This window comes from Zalophus californianus, chromosome 13 (genome assembly GCF_009762305.2).
Source record: "Zalophus californianus isolate mZalCal1 chromosome 13, mZalCal1.pri.v2, whole genome shotgun sequence".
Lineage (NCBI taxonomy): Eukaryota > Metazoa > Chordata > Mammalia > Carnivora > Otariidae > Zalophus > Zalophus californianus.
Genome location: NC_045607.1, coordinates 78,544,915 through 78,559,511, shown reverse-complemented (window position 1 = coordinate 78,559,511; position 14,597 = coordinate 78,544,915). Strand labels below are relative to the sequence as shown.

The 14,597-nt window shown below is 43.7% G+C and overlaps 2 protein-coding genes across 2 annotated transcripts in view; both read right to left on the bottom strand.

The window, feature by feature from the left end:
* Positions 1-7,776: 7,776 nt before the first annotated feature.
* Positions 7,777-8,600, bottom strand: LOC118356200 (40S ribosomal protein S6-like). Its single transcript, XM_035723641.1, has one exon. It carries the CDS (start codon positions 8,560-8,562, stop codon positions 7,813-7,815), a length of 750 nt encoding a protein of 249 aa, XP_035579534.1. The 5' UTR covers positions 8,563-8,600; the 3' UTR covers positions 7,777-7,812.
* Positions 8,601-11,600: 3,000 nt separating this feature from the next.
* The window catches only part of NMRK1 (nicotinamide riboside kinase 1), a 37,803-nt gene continuing 34,806 nt past the window's right edge, over positions 11,601-14,597 (bottom strand). Inside the window, exon 8 of the mRNA XM_027616850.2 lies at positions 11,601-11,730. Within this exon, the coding sequence (XP_027472651.1) occupies positions 11,616-11,730 (115 nt within the window). The 3' untranslated portion in view covers positions 11,601-11,615. The remainder of the gene's footprint in view (positions 11,731-14,597) is intronic.

Genomic DNA, 14,597 nt, shown 5'->3' with positions numbered 1-14,597 from the left:
AAAAATCAGAGTTCGTTTGGGCTTCCTGACACTTATTTCATAGATTTGGTTGTTGTTGTTGGTTTAAATTACCTACCGTGATGAAGATAGGAATGCCACCAAATTTTCAGGGCAAAAGGCCTCTGCAGTCATCTGAAAGCCTTGCCAGAACCATGGATTTGTGCTTTGTCTGGGGACCTCTTAAGAAAGACACTTTCTATGTCTCTCTTCTCTGCCCAGACAGTCTCTAAAAGCTTGTCCTTGTTTCACCATTTGTCCCTTAACCTTTCTGAAATTATTAAGAAGACATAGTATCAGGGGCGCCTGGGTGGCTCAGTTGGTTAAGCAACTGCCTTCGGCTCAGGTCATGATCCCGGAGTCCTGGGATCAAGTCCCACATCGGGCTCCCGGCTCAGCGGGGAGCCTGCTTCTCCCTCTGACCTTCTCCCCTCTCATGCTGTTTCTCTCTCTCAAATAAATAAATAAAATCTTTAAAAAAAAAAAAAAAGAAGACATAGTATCAGCCTATTCTATTTGAATGATCAGAATCACTATTACACCATGACTCCTGGCTCTCCCTTTAAAAGTCCTATCAGTTTCTGGGAGGTTTTCCCATGGTCTACCCTTCAGTGAGCTACACCTGTTGCCTACATTTGCTCCTCAAAGGTGTGGCCCTTGCACCAGTATCATCCAGTCTCCTGGGAGTTTCTCAGAAATGTAATATCTCCTGAATCTGAATCTGCCTTTAAACAAGGACCCCAGGTGATTCATAGGCACATTAAAATTTGACAAGTACTGCTTTAGAAACAACACAGAACATGTATCTATGAATCCTTTTGCTGATAAATCAAAAGCTCATACGTGTCTTTCTCTCTGGGAGCCTACACCAGAATGAGCAGAACACCCAACTAAAAGAAGCTTCAGTAATAAGGACATTTCCTGTCCTAAATAACATGAAGTTCCAAGTAAGACAGCTCCAGGTTGAGTCCTCCATATCATCAACCCAGTCCCTGCCATCCTTCACGCTGCAATTTTCAGTAGGTTAGTGTAGTCCCTCACAGTCAAGATGGTTGCCACAGTTCCAGGCATCACACCAAATCTAGCAAAGCAGATAGTCTGTTTCCTGCCCCGTCCCTTTTCTTCGGTAGGTACACCTTTCCTGGAAGCCTCCCAACGACTTGCCATTAGTGCATCACATTCCCATTTCTAAAATGACCATAGGCAAAGGACACAGAATTAACTGACAGGCTTAGACTAGTTAATATCCTCTTCATAATCCTGAAACACATACCTGATCCTTAAACCACTCAGGCCTCTTATCTCTTATCAAGAAGAAAGGTGGAAGGTGGGGTGGAGATGGGGAGGGGGGAGTTTGCAGGGAGGGTAACTGATAATAACTTCATCTTCATGTGTAAACAGAAAAAAAAAGAATAGAGCAGGGATGACAGAAATCCTCTCTAAGGAATGAATCCTCGCTGATTTAATATATACCCACGTTAGAAGCATAACATGTGCCTATAATTAATGTTTGGCTTCAGTTTACTTTATTGCACTCTATGCTCTATGCCAAATGAAACCCTGATGTGTACTTTACTTGCTAATAAATAGGCTTACATAAAAATTATTTGGGGCAGGCCTTGGCTTAGGTAAAAAAATCTGATCTATTGCAATACTTCTAACTTATCTGCCAGCCTTCAGACTTCCCTCCTGTCTATTAGATATAGGAGAGATTTCATATGATTCTTTTTTCAATAAATAATTTTCTTTTCCAAAAGTAAATTGATAATGTTGCTTTTCTGATTCAAATCCCTCAGTGGTGTTCCACTACCCTTCAGATAAATTCTAAGTTATTGAGCATAACATAACATCCTTCCCAGTAGGCAAAAGGCAGTCTTTCCTGTCATGTCCCAGGAGTCACCTCCTATCCCTCACCTTATCACCCACAAAAGTCATTCCTTCCTTTACAACTTCAGAGTTCTCCTTCCTCTGGTTCTGTGTTTCTCACACTGCTTTATAAGTAATTTTTAAAATATCTGGCTCCCTAGTGTTGGCTTATTGAATTTAAATTAAAAAAAAATTTTTTTAAAGATTTTATTTATTTATTTGAGACAGAGAGAGTGAGAGAGAGAGAGCACATGAGAGGGGGGGAGGGTCAGAGGGAGAAGCAGACTCCCCGCTGAGCGGGGAGCCCGATGCGGGACTCGATCCAGGGACTCCAGGATCATGACCTGAGCCGAAGGCAGTCGCTCAACCAACTGAGCCACCCAGGCGCCCTTAAAAATTTTTTTTAAAATTAAAAAATAAAAGACATAAATAAAGACTATATATATATATATAGCTCATTTAAGGCACAGACTGGCCCTGCTCCCAGGATGTGTAGGTAAATCTATAAGCATTCAACGAGCATATATAGAGCAAATGTTGGCAAACTTCTACAGAGAACGGTGGGGGAATTGAATCAACCTGTAGTATCAACTAGCTGAACCTTCTGCTTTAAAATATAAAACACGAAGCTGGAATCATGGTTATGAAAGTGCCAAAATTTCAGTCTTCCTAGATCTCTAGAAAAATCTGGTTTTTGTGTCCCTCCATGAAAAGGGAGTTTAGTCAAGCAATATCCCCTTGACATTCCCTACTCTACTCACTCTGCCCGGGCAAGGTGGGTTGTCTTGTCTGATTGATACATTTGGGAAGAATAAACTGGGTGTGCTTGACTCATCTCCTGACCTGATTTCTCCCCCCCCGTCTTGGAAGTAAATTTGCTGGCAGTAAGCACAATTTCTTCTCTGTTGCTCATGCTGTAAAGTTCTTCCCACTTGGGAAAGGTGTCCTGATCCAATGCTGCCTTTGACCACATGAGTAAGTCTGACTAATTCTGGATGGGATTAGAAGGCCTGTTTGACTCTCACATTAAGTCACATTCTCACATGTAGGCTTTCTCAGTAATAGAGGGGATATTTTGTCCACCACCCGCCTCTCCTTTGTCTTATTGTTCAATGTGTTCTGAACTCGGGTGGAAAAGAAGGGTGTGGGTCAACTATATGTTCTTATTTTCTGGGTTTCGTGATACTCTGCCATCCAGGACCTCATTGACTGGGGCTAGACTGCCCCTGCAGGGCTAGCTAATTCCCGGAGACCACAAATAACTCTCTAGAACCTTTCATATGCAAACTGACAAATCCAGAACCCATATCTCCCCAACTGTCTCCTTTATCAAACTCTTACACACTAAACCAATATTCCCCTCCCCTAGTCAATCCAGGACCAGGAACCAGATAATTTGGGACTGCCTGTACACCCTAGAGCCCGCTGAAATTATTCAAACTAGCCGATCCTGAACCTGCTTACTCTGCCTTGCTTTGCTTGCCTTGCCTTTCCTTTGGAGACCGTGATAGACTTTCCCCTTGCTCTTTTTATCTGCAGAACCCCCGCTGTTCTTCCCCATGTGGTCCTGCATGGTGTGGTGTGCCCCCTCCTCTTGGGAACTGTGAGTAACTATCTTTTCAGTGGCAGTCACCTCCTGATTTATTGGTTTTACTATTCCTGAATAAAAACCAAACCCACATTCTAGAACGGGTAGGTGTTATGGGGCCCCTCCAAAGGCCTGAACAGATAGCTTCAGAAGGTGGTGCAAAGTGTGACTTTATACCAAGGTCACTGATGTGCGTTCTCTTCTTCTCTTCCTTCCATATATAACCATGATTCCATAATCAGGAAGATGGGAACAGAATTATCCACAGAGCAGGGCTCTGATTGGCAACAATTTGCCCACTTTTCATTTACTCTTTGAGATTCTGACTGTTGACTTCCTAGAGCAAAGTAATTTAATCAAGAAGTTATCAGTCAGTCTGCATCTTATGTGTGAAAGATTCTTCAGGGTGGTGGACACAAGAGGAATGTAATTCATGGTCCAAGCTTTTAAGTAGAGCAGGGGAGCAAAACTAGAAAATACTGCACAACTGGGATGATTTAGTGTTAATGTAGTATAGATGAAGGTGTAATGGGAATTAAGGAAATGGAAGGACAGTTCAAAAGTGGCATGAGAGGTAGATCTCAAAGGATGAATTTAACTTGAAGAGGTAAAGAGGTGGGAATGCTCTTTGCAAACAAATTCAAATTGGTTTAAGCCAAACAGAAAGAAGGATTTATTGTTTCTTATTACTGAAAAGATCAGGCATAAGTAGATCTAGAAGCTCAAACTATATCCTCAGGAATCTGTTAGTGGCTGTTTCTTGTACTGTACTGAACTTTGCTAAGTACCACTCTTTTTGAAAGGTTCCAACAAAAGATCTGGGCCCGGGTCTCACTGGACAGCTTGGGTCATGTGTTCTACATTGAATCAGCTGCTGTGACCAAGGGGTTGTGGTTTTCTGATTAGCCAGGGTCACATGTCCACCCCAGAACTGGCTGTGGCGTCAGCCACTTCCAAAACTGTGGACTTGATGGGTTTGATGTTTCTCAAAGGAAATTCTAGGTGATGTCCCCAAAAGGCAAAGTTATTTCTGGATGGGAATGTATACAAATCTTTTGGTGTCCTGGGGGAAAAAACAGCATGAGTAAAGTGGAAGGAAAGGCAAAGACCAGTCTGATGATAATCCACATAAAGAAACAGAGGGCAATAAATTGCAATAATTCAGGTGGTATAAAATTGTTAGACGCTTTCAAAGTCAGACAGAAGAGTTTGGATGAGTCACTCAGCAACAGAGATTCATTTTAGATTCTGAAGCAGTAGAGTGATACAATGAAAGTAGTATTATGGGAGGATTAATCGGACAAGAGCCAGGGGATAAACCACTGTCAGGAAGACCAGATGAGGAGATTGTTCAAGTAATCCTGAAATGACTCGATAAAGATTTATGCTAGACAGTAATAGTGAAGGAAAGAGAGGAAGGTAAATTCAGATCATAATTTCAAAGGAAAAAAAAAGGCAGAGTTGAATATAGGGGATGAATAGAGAAGAATCAAAGAAGATGACGATGGTTGTAGCTAAAGCTACAAAGATATCACTAAGAGAAATTTATAAAGAGAGTGGATTTTTCCTCCTCCCAATGCCCCCGCCCCACAATCTCTCTTATCCTGTGATTTCCATCAGCAGGCTGGATAAAAATTGCTAGAGATCCTAAGTACTGGGAAACCATGGTACCCCACCTCCACCATCACGCGCGATTCCACATTAAAATAGAAAACGATAGAATAAGCATAAGAAGTCCAACAGTCATGATGTGTCACATGACGATGCCGTGATGTTTGTCTACAATCACAAATATCATTTTACAGTTTGCTCTCATTAGAAGTTTACTTGCTGAGGGCACCTGGGTGGCTCAGTTGGTTAAGCGACTGCTTTCGGCTCAGGTCATGATCCTGGAGTCCTGCGATCAAGTCCCGCATCAGGCTCCCTGCTCAGCAGGGAGTCTGCTTCTCCCTCTGACCCTTCCCCCCTCTCATGTGCTCTCTCTCTCTCTCATTCTCTCTCTCTCAAATAAATAAATAAATAAATAAATAAAATCTTTAAAAAAAAGAAAGAAAGAAATTTACTTGCGGATACCCTAATTCACGCTTAGTTTATGTAAGCCAGCCCTGCTTGTCAGTAATAATGTCCTCATTTCTCACTTTCAGGTTGAAAACACATATTCTTAGACTGTACGTGTACTTTGGATTTTTTTAAAGACTTTATTTATTTATTTGACAGAGACAGACACAGCGAGAGAGGGAACACAAGCAGGGGGAGTGGGAGAGGGAGAAGCAGGCTTCCCACGGAGAGGGAACCCGATGCGGGGCTCGATCCCAGGACCCTGGGATCATGACCTGAGCTGAAGGCAGACGCTTAACGACTGAGCCACTCAGGCGCCCAACTTTGGATTTTTTTTTTTTTTTAAAGGCAACTATTACAATGGTGCTCTAATTCAACTGAAAGTCTTTTTTTCCCTCAGAGGAAATGAAAACAAGTTATTGAAGAGATATCTACACTCCCATGTTCATTGCAGTATTATTCATAATAGCTAAGACAAGAAAACAACCTAAGTGTTCTCCAGTGGATGAATAGATTAAAAAGACGTGATACAGGGCGCCTGGGTGGCTCAGTTGGTTGAGCGACTGCCTTCAGCTCAGGTCATGATCCTGGAGTCTCAGGATCGAGTCCCACATCGGGCTCCCCGCTCAGCGAGCAGTCTGCTTCTCCCTCTGACCCTCCCCCCTCTCATGTGCTCTCTCTCTCTCTCTCTCTCATTCTCGCTCTCGCAAATAAATAAATAAATAATTTTCAAAAAGATGTGATACATATATATGTATATTCATGAATTCCTATGAATACATATGAATTCTGAAATTCTTATTTATAATTCCCAGCTGTTTAAAAGTAAAAGCATATCTATCTAATCTTAGTAATTAGGGCTATTTAATAGGGGTACCAATTATATGTAGACATAAGGAAAAGAAGAAGGAAGGAAAGATGACAAGTGCATCAGGTAAAGCTATCTCATGATTAGGAAGAGGCCTGACAGTAGCACTCAGGCAATGAGATTCACCTTCCTTTCCAGGTTCCCTTCTCCGCTCACTAGAACGGAGGATGGATTCTCCTCCAGTTTAGGAAACTGGAGAGATTCAGTGATTTGGATGATAGAATACAGAGACTGTGAGAATCCCCCAAGGAGTGAAGTCTAGCTCGGGAAAAGGAAGCTGAGTACAAGTTCACAATTTCAAAACTATTGAGTACTGGGTTAATGGGTGTGCAATCAGAGTTATAGGTGAACGTCTCATCACGAACCTTCTACTGCTACAGATTTCAGTGTTTTTTTCTTTTTGCCTTTAAATAATAGCTAATATTTAACGGAGCACATATCCTGTGCCAGATTACTATGCTCAATGAAAAGCATTTGCATGGGTTAAAAAATTTATTTATTTAAAGATTTTATTTATTTATTTGAGACAGAGAGAATGAGAGAGACAGCAAGCACATGAGAGGGGGGGGGTCAGAGGGAGAAGCAGACTCCCTGCTGAGCAGGGAGCCCGATGCGGGACTCGATCCCGGGACTCCAGGATCATGACCTGAGCCGAAGGCAGTCGCCCAACCAACTGAGCCACACAGGTGCCCCATGAGTTAAAAAATTTAATAGTCACAGCAATTTTATAAGGTAAGTTTATCATTATCACTCTGTTTCACAGACAATGTGACTAAGCCTCAAGATGGACAATCACACAGCTAAGTTTGATTCTGCTCTATTTGATGAACCCCAAAGCTCCGGTTTTCATTACCACGGTATACTCTTTTCCAAACAAATAGAGAAACTCTTCAATTTCTTTTAGCCAGATTCAATGTTCCAGCTGGAAGACCAGGAGGTGTATTGCTGAAGGAGAAGGGGCAGATGGAAGCTGGGAGGTATTTTCTGCCACATTCCATAAAGCAGTGCAATCACTTTCTCCTAGTACAGGAACTGTTTCTTCAGCTGAGCACCAGATGAAGTAACTGGCTTGCACGAGGGATTGTATTTTCTAAAGAGTCCAACCACATTTAGCCCTGTGGGAAGCTCTGACTATATGTGTATTTGGAGAGCTGGTGAGTGATCTTATAAGTTCACATCTCATCCCATGGTACCTGCCAGGCATGCATTGATACGCCCCCCCCCACCCCGCCCACTGCCCGCCGACCGCATCTCTCACTTCACTAAGCCTATATAGTTGATTGGAATTTGACGCAATGGCACTCTCCTGGCAGCCCTGTCTCCTTTCCACCCACCTTTTGAAATGATTTTAGACTCCATTTTTATTTTATTTTATTTTATTTTTTGGGGGGGCATTTGATGTCTGATCGTATTTATTTGTCACTCATAGAAAATCTCATTTTTGACTGGACTCAGACTTAGAGGTAGAGGCTCTCAGAGAGGACAGCCTCCGTCTCTTGGCAATCTGTTCCTGGCGTTTTTCTTTGGCCTCCTTCATTCTCTTGGCCAAAAGTTTAGCATATTCTGCAGCCTCTTCCTTATTTTTCTTAGTGCGCTGCTTCTTCAAAGCAATACGCCGCCGTTGGTGCTGGAGGACACGTGGAGTGACAAGACGCTGAATCTTAGGCGCTTTGGTTCTAGGTTTCTTCCCTTCTTTGTTTAGGGGCTTTCTCACAACATACTGGCGGACTTCATCCTCTTTAGAGAGATTGAAAAGTTTGCGGATTCTGCTGGCTCTTTTGGGCCCCAGGCGACGAGGCACAGTAGTATCAGTGAGTCCAGGAATATCCTTCTCCCCTTTTTTTACAATGACCAAGTTGAGAACGCTGAGATTGGCATCCACAATGCAACCCCGAACGGATTTGCGCTTTCTCTCTCCAGTCCGCCTTGGTCTGTAGCAGGAATGCCCCTTACTCAGCAGCAGGCAGACACGACCGTGGGTCAAGACACCCTGCTTCATGGGGAAGCCCTGTTTGTCATTGCCACCACTGATTCGGACCACATAACCCTTCCATTCTTCACCCAGAGCATCAGCAGCAACTTCTGTGGCCATACGCTTCTCATAAAAGGTACGAAGTTTGCGTTCATCGTCCACTTCAATGAGTTTCTGGCAGCCAGTAGCTGGGAAAGAGATGTTCAGCTTCATCCTGAAGCAGCCTACCGCCTCCGAGGCGCCACGAAAAAGAGTAGACTCCATTTTTAAAGAAAGATTATATTTATCTATTTGTCATAGAGAGAGAGAGCACAAGCAGGGGGGGAGCGGCTGAGGGAGAGGGAGAAGCAGACTCCCTGCTGAGCAAGGAGCCCGAGGCGGGACTTGATCCCAGGATCCTGGGGTCATGACCTGAGCTGAAAGCAGATGCTTAACCAACTGAAGCACCCAGGCATCCCTAATTTCAGACTTTAGAAAGGTTGTAAGAGTAGGGTAGACCAATTTCATATAGTTTTCATTCAGCTTTCTCTAATTTCAACATCTTGCATAATGGTCAAAACAAAGAAGTTGGTATAACAGCATTAACTACAGGTATTTATTTGCACTTCACCAGTTTTTCTACTCATGTCTATTTAGTGTTCCAGAAGCCAATCCGGGATCTGGCATTACATTTAGTCGTCAGGTCTCCTTTGCCTTCACCAGTCTGGGACAGTTCCTTAGTCTTTTTCTGTCATAATCTTGACACTGTGGTGAATACTAACCATTTGTTTCATAGAATGTCCCTCAGCTGGGCTTATTTAGTGTTTTCTCACGATGAGATTGCAGCTCTGCAACTCTGGCAAGAATACCAGAGAAGGGAATGTAGCCTTCCGTACGTGACATCACGGAGTTTTTCATCAAGGGCGTGGCATGATACAACTTACAATTTGGAAGGATGACTCTGGCAGCTGGGTGCAGAATGAGTTGGAGTGGAGGGAGCTTGTGGTCAAGGCCCTGGCTAAGAGATGATGGGCGAAGGTAGCCTGAACAAAGGCTATGGCTATAGGGGTGGGGATGAACGTCTGAAGATGGAATTTCTGAAGTGAAGCTAATAGGATTTGGGAGCTGTTTCCTTAAGTGAAGTGAGAAGAGGAACTGAGGATAATTACTAGGATATCAGGGTAACAGGGCGATGGTCGACGCCACTCTCAGTTGGTGGCCAAAGTCTTTGTAATTCAGATTTTTTTTTTTTTTTTAGATTTTTTATTTATTTGAGAGACAGAATGAGAGAGGGAGAGAAAGAAGGGTCAGAGGGAGAAGCAGACTCCCCGCTGAGCGGGGAGCCCGATGTGGGACTCGATCCCAGGACTCCAGGATCATGACCCGAGCCGAAGGCAGTCACTCAACTAACTGAGCCACCCAGGCGCCCCTGTAATTCAGATTTCTTAAGATTTAAAAAATAATAATTTGCTGGCATGTGTCTGCTATAAGAGGCTGTTTGAATGTCTGTGGAAAAAAAGATACAGAAAGAATGAGGAGATGCTCAGCCACGCTTTTACTCTTGTTTTCAAGTTTTGGGTTTGGAAATTCAGCATCTTTGGTGTGTATGTTTGAGTGAGACAGAAGTGTCAGCATCTCATCACGACTCTCATTTTCTCCAGGTAAAACAGAATTTTCATATGTACTTGACAAATATTTGTGGAACGCTGCATGAAAGAGTCAGTGCATCCGAGTCAGGGGCAAAGGAGAGTTTGCAGCAGAATGTGATGGGAGCCATTGCAAATTTTCCCATGGTCAAGGAGTGTTTCATATAAACTGGCTTTGTTCTGAAGTCAAAAAAGTGAAGCCAAAAGGGAAATTCAAGAGGAAAGTAGTGAAGATGAATCTTTCTTGCTCATTTCTATGTTAGAGATAGAGGGGAGAAGAAAACCAGATTTTCCTAAAGATGGGGATGTGCCCCTGAGTCTCCAATGGCCTAAAAGCTAGTCCTAACTCTTACAGTGCATCATACAGGAAAGAATGCATTTTAGCTGATACTTCCCAATAAAACAGAGGTTTTTAACTTCACATCAAATTCATCTATACAGCTTTAAAAAAATGCAGATGCCCAGGACCCATCCCGAATGATTCAGATCGATTATTCAAAATGCCTTTGGTTGGAAGTGGCAGAAATGCAAAACAAATCAGCCTCAGCTGACGATTTGGAGTGGGTTGTATATTATGATCTATGCTGCATAACAAATCACCCAATTACCCCAAATGTAGCAGCTTAAAACACAGTGACCTTGTACAGTTACAGTGGATGGGGGTTTTAGGAGTGGCTTAGCTGGTGGTTCTGCCTCAGAGTCCCTCACCAAGTTGAAATCAAGGTGTCGGTCAGGCTTTAGTCACCTAAAGGCTTGACTGGTGTTGGAAGACCCATTTCCAGGGTGGCTCAGTTACATGGGTGGCAAGCTGGTGCTGGCTATTGGCAGGCGGTCCTACTCTTTGCCACATGGGCTTTTGCACAGGGCTGCTTGAATATTCTCACCATATGTTGGCTGGTTTTCCCTAGATCAAGTAATCTAAGAGAGCAAGGCAGAAACAGCTTGATCCAATATTATGGCTGGGATTAAGGTTTCTTTGAGGAGGAGAAGGGGGATGGTACTCGTAGGTCAGATCATCTGTTGTTACAAAGGCTGAAGACCCTTATATAGAGTTTCAGGCCCAGAGCAAACATACCATATGTTCCATTCATTTTTTATAGGGCAAAAGGATTAAAATGGGTATCGAATGAGGTCTTGAAGGGGAAAGAATAATAATTAAAAAAAACAACACAAGGGTTATGTGTGACTTGCCTCTAAGCGTGGGTTTTCATCTGTCATAATAACATTTTAACATTTGCAAAGCCCTTTAGATTCTATCACACAATTTTCTAACACCTTATTTGATCTTAAGAACAATCTTAGGTTTATAGGATGGAGTCAAGAGGGTTGGGACTGAAAGATGGAGCTAATAATAGTGAACACCCACCAAGTGCCAGGCATTTGACTGGGTGCTTTATATTCATTAACCCTTTTCACCAAATACCACAAGGTCAGTTTTAAGAATTTCAGTTTTGAGAGAGGCTTCGATTCCTTGGGCTCAGAGAAGTTAAATGGCATGCCCATGGCCAAGCATCAGAGTTGGAATGAAAACCTAGGTTTTCCTACTCACAGTCCCACGTGCTTTCCATTTGGCTGCTTCACGGTTCAGCATGACCAGCCACGGCTGCCACTTTTGCCGTGAGCTGCATCCTTGACTTGTCTTCATCTCTGGCGGCATGGAACTCCCCAAAAGCCAGAGGACCCTGTCACCGTGGTGACACTTACTGTGCCCTCAGCATGAGTTGCTTTTTGCTCTGGTGAGCACTTCATTACAAGCCTGTTGGAAAGAAAGAAAAAAAAAGAGAGGACAGAAGAAAGTATATGGGATTGGAAAAGAAATCAAGTTCACAATTTATACAGAAATAAATCCATTTCTCTGGGATTGTCTAACTTTGTTTGACTTTTATTAAAAATCTGGCTCCGGGGGCGCCTGGGTGGCTCAGTCATTAAACGTCTGCCTTTGGCTCAGGTCATGATCCCAGGGTCCTGGGATCGAGCCCCGCGTCGGGCTCCCTGCTCCGGGCTCCCTGCTCCGTGGGAAGCCCGCTTCTCCTTCTCCCACTCCCCCGGCTTGTGTTCCTGCTCTCACTATCTCTCTCTGTCAAATAAATAAATAAAATCTTCAAAAAAAAAAATCTGGCTCCAATGCAGACTCCTTTGGTGGCCTCAAGGAACTTGGCACCTCATTTTCCTTTGTTGTCAAGTGGGGTAATACTTCTTAAGCTTGGCCTAAAATTCATGGATGTGCTAGGACAGGCATGGGAAGCATTTTGTGCTCCTCAACGTGTTTGGGAGACATAACTGACTTTCAGGCTGTACACATCAACCCTTTTACTAATGACCTCAAACTTTCTAAATGCTCTTATAATTTACAAATATGCCTAAATGTGATTTGAGTCAAGGTTTCCAGCTGCAAGTAAAGATTACTTTTCCATGCTGTTTGTGGTTTACTAAAAGCAATAACAGGGGACGCTGGGTGGCAGAGGTGGTTAAGCATCTCTCTTGACTGCGGCTCAGGTTATGATCTCAGGGTCATGAGATCGAGCCCCATGGCGGGCTCTGCACTGGGGGTGGAGCCTGCTTAAGATTCTCTCTCTCTCTCTCCCTCTGCCCCTCCTCCCCTTCTCTCTCCCCCTCTCAATAAGTAAGTAAATAAAAAGATAAATAAAAGCAATAATAATACCTTTGGTTATCTAATATATATGTCAACTCTCCCATCAAATAAATCTTCTATTTCTGTAGACTAGCTAGGCAATAGGTCCTCAGTCGAGTATATGGTAAGCACCCTACAGGTGACTGCTATTTTTTTTTAAAGATTTTATTTATTCATTTTAGAGATAGAGAGCAAGAGCAAGTGCCTGAGCGTGGGGGCGGGGTGGGAGGATGGAGCAGAGGAAAAGGGACAAGCAGACTCCACACTGAGCTCAGAGCCTGAGCTCCCACAACCCTGAGATCATGACCTGAGCTGAAACCAAGAGTTGCCGCTCAACTGACTGAGCCACCCCGGCGCCCCGAGATGATAGCTATTTTTATTATTGAATGTATTTTTCTTAAAGCTAGGTTATTTCCTAAGAACTTTAAAAGTCAGGCAAATAACTGTTTAATCAGAAAAATCCAATAAGCATCTATATACTGTTTATTAGTATGATTGGACCAGATAGAGAAGTCATGAAGATCAGCATAGATCTAAACAAAATAGCTTCAAGCGCTGATGCCATCGATCTCTGATGCCTTTGTGCCTCCCCAGTTTGTAAAACAGGAAGAGGGACAAAAAGTGAAAATTAGGATGAGCAAGTCCCACCGGAGTTCCCACTGGGTGTGTCTTTTGCCCAGAGAGAGCAGCAACTCACGCATGCAGGTAAGTTCAAGGAGTGTGCTGAACACGGTGTTTTGAATTGCGTAGCGGAAGATCCCAGGCACTCCTCAGCCGGCTGACTATTGTGTTGATTGGTTCTTGGATTTCGAACTATGAAGCCTTTTCGTGGTATATAAAGTGGGCGACCAAGAGCCTGCAGGTGTGATTGCAGGCCAAGTGCAATGGCGACAGCAAGCTGCGTCACAGCGTTCTAGGACACGCCTTATAGGACAGTACAGTATGGTGGTTAAGAGCTCCCTGCTTGGGTTCCAAAACCTGGTTCCAACAAGCGTGAGCCGTGGAACTTTGGGTAGTTACTTTGCCTCTCAAAACCTCATATTTATGTCGTCACTAATGAGAGCCAAACCTCACTGGAGACGGCACTGCCAAGGCTCAGGAATGGCTGGAAAGTAGCTCTGTTGTCATGCTGACAAAACTTGCTAGAAATCCATCTTCTAGAACTTTGGGAACCACCCTCCCTTTAGGGGGCCATGGAAAAGTGGCTCAGTGGGGAGGTGCCTCCCCGGAGGTATTCGGCTACAGTTGCCAACCCACAAGAACCAAAAGCAAAACCCTTTTCTTCTGCCATGTCTCTCCAGCACCTTCTGTTGACAAAGCCTAACATCATTCCCCCCGGGAAGGGAAAAACAATGTAAAGGGCCCAGATTAATTTTTACAGAGGAGGCAAAAAGGAAGAATTTGGAGTGATAAAACCCATAAGTAGCGCGAGCGTGATTTGGCAATATCTTTAGGGGCTGATAATACTGATTCTTTCAGGCTGGTAGTGTCCAAGTAACAGCCCGCAGGGCCTGTCCTGCGTCTGCAAGCTGCTGTTGGTCCTCTGTAGAGCAGTCGTTCTGAAAGTGGTCCCTGGGTCAGCACTGTCGGCATCACATGGGAACTTGTTGGAAATGCAAATTCTAGGGCCTTATCCCAGGCTTACTGGGTCAGAAACTCTGGGGTTGGGGACCAGCCGTCTGTTTTAACAAGCTATCCAAGTGATTCTGGTACATGCTAAGGTTTGAAAACCACTGGGATAACAATAAGTTCTGGGATCTTGTGTAGGCTTGGAGGGAAGAGTCAATACAGATTTCTTTATCTGAGCTTTAGTTTCGATTTTTTTAAAGATTTTATTTATTTATTTGCCAGAGAGAGAGAGAGAGAGGGAGAGTACAAGCAGGGGGAGTGGCAGCCAGAGGGACAAGCAGGCTCCTTGCTAAGCAAGGAGACCAATGTGAGACTCGATCCCAGGACCCTGAGATCATGACCTAAGCCGAAGGCAGACGCTT

Coding starts and splice junctions, on each gene's coding strand:
- LOC118356200 (XM_035723641.1), bottom strand. CDS start 8,562: ATGAAGCTGAACATCTCTTTCCCAGCTACTGGCTGCCAGAAACTCATT.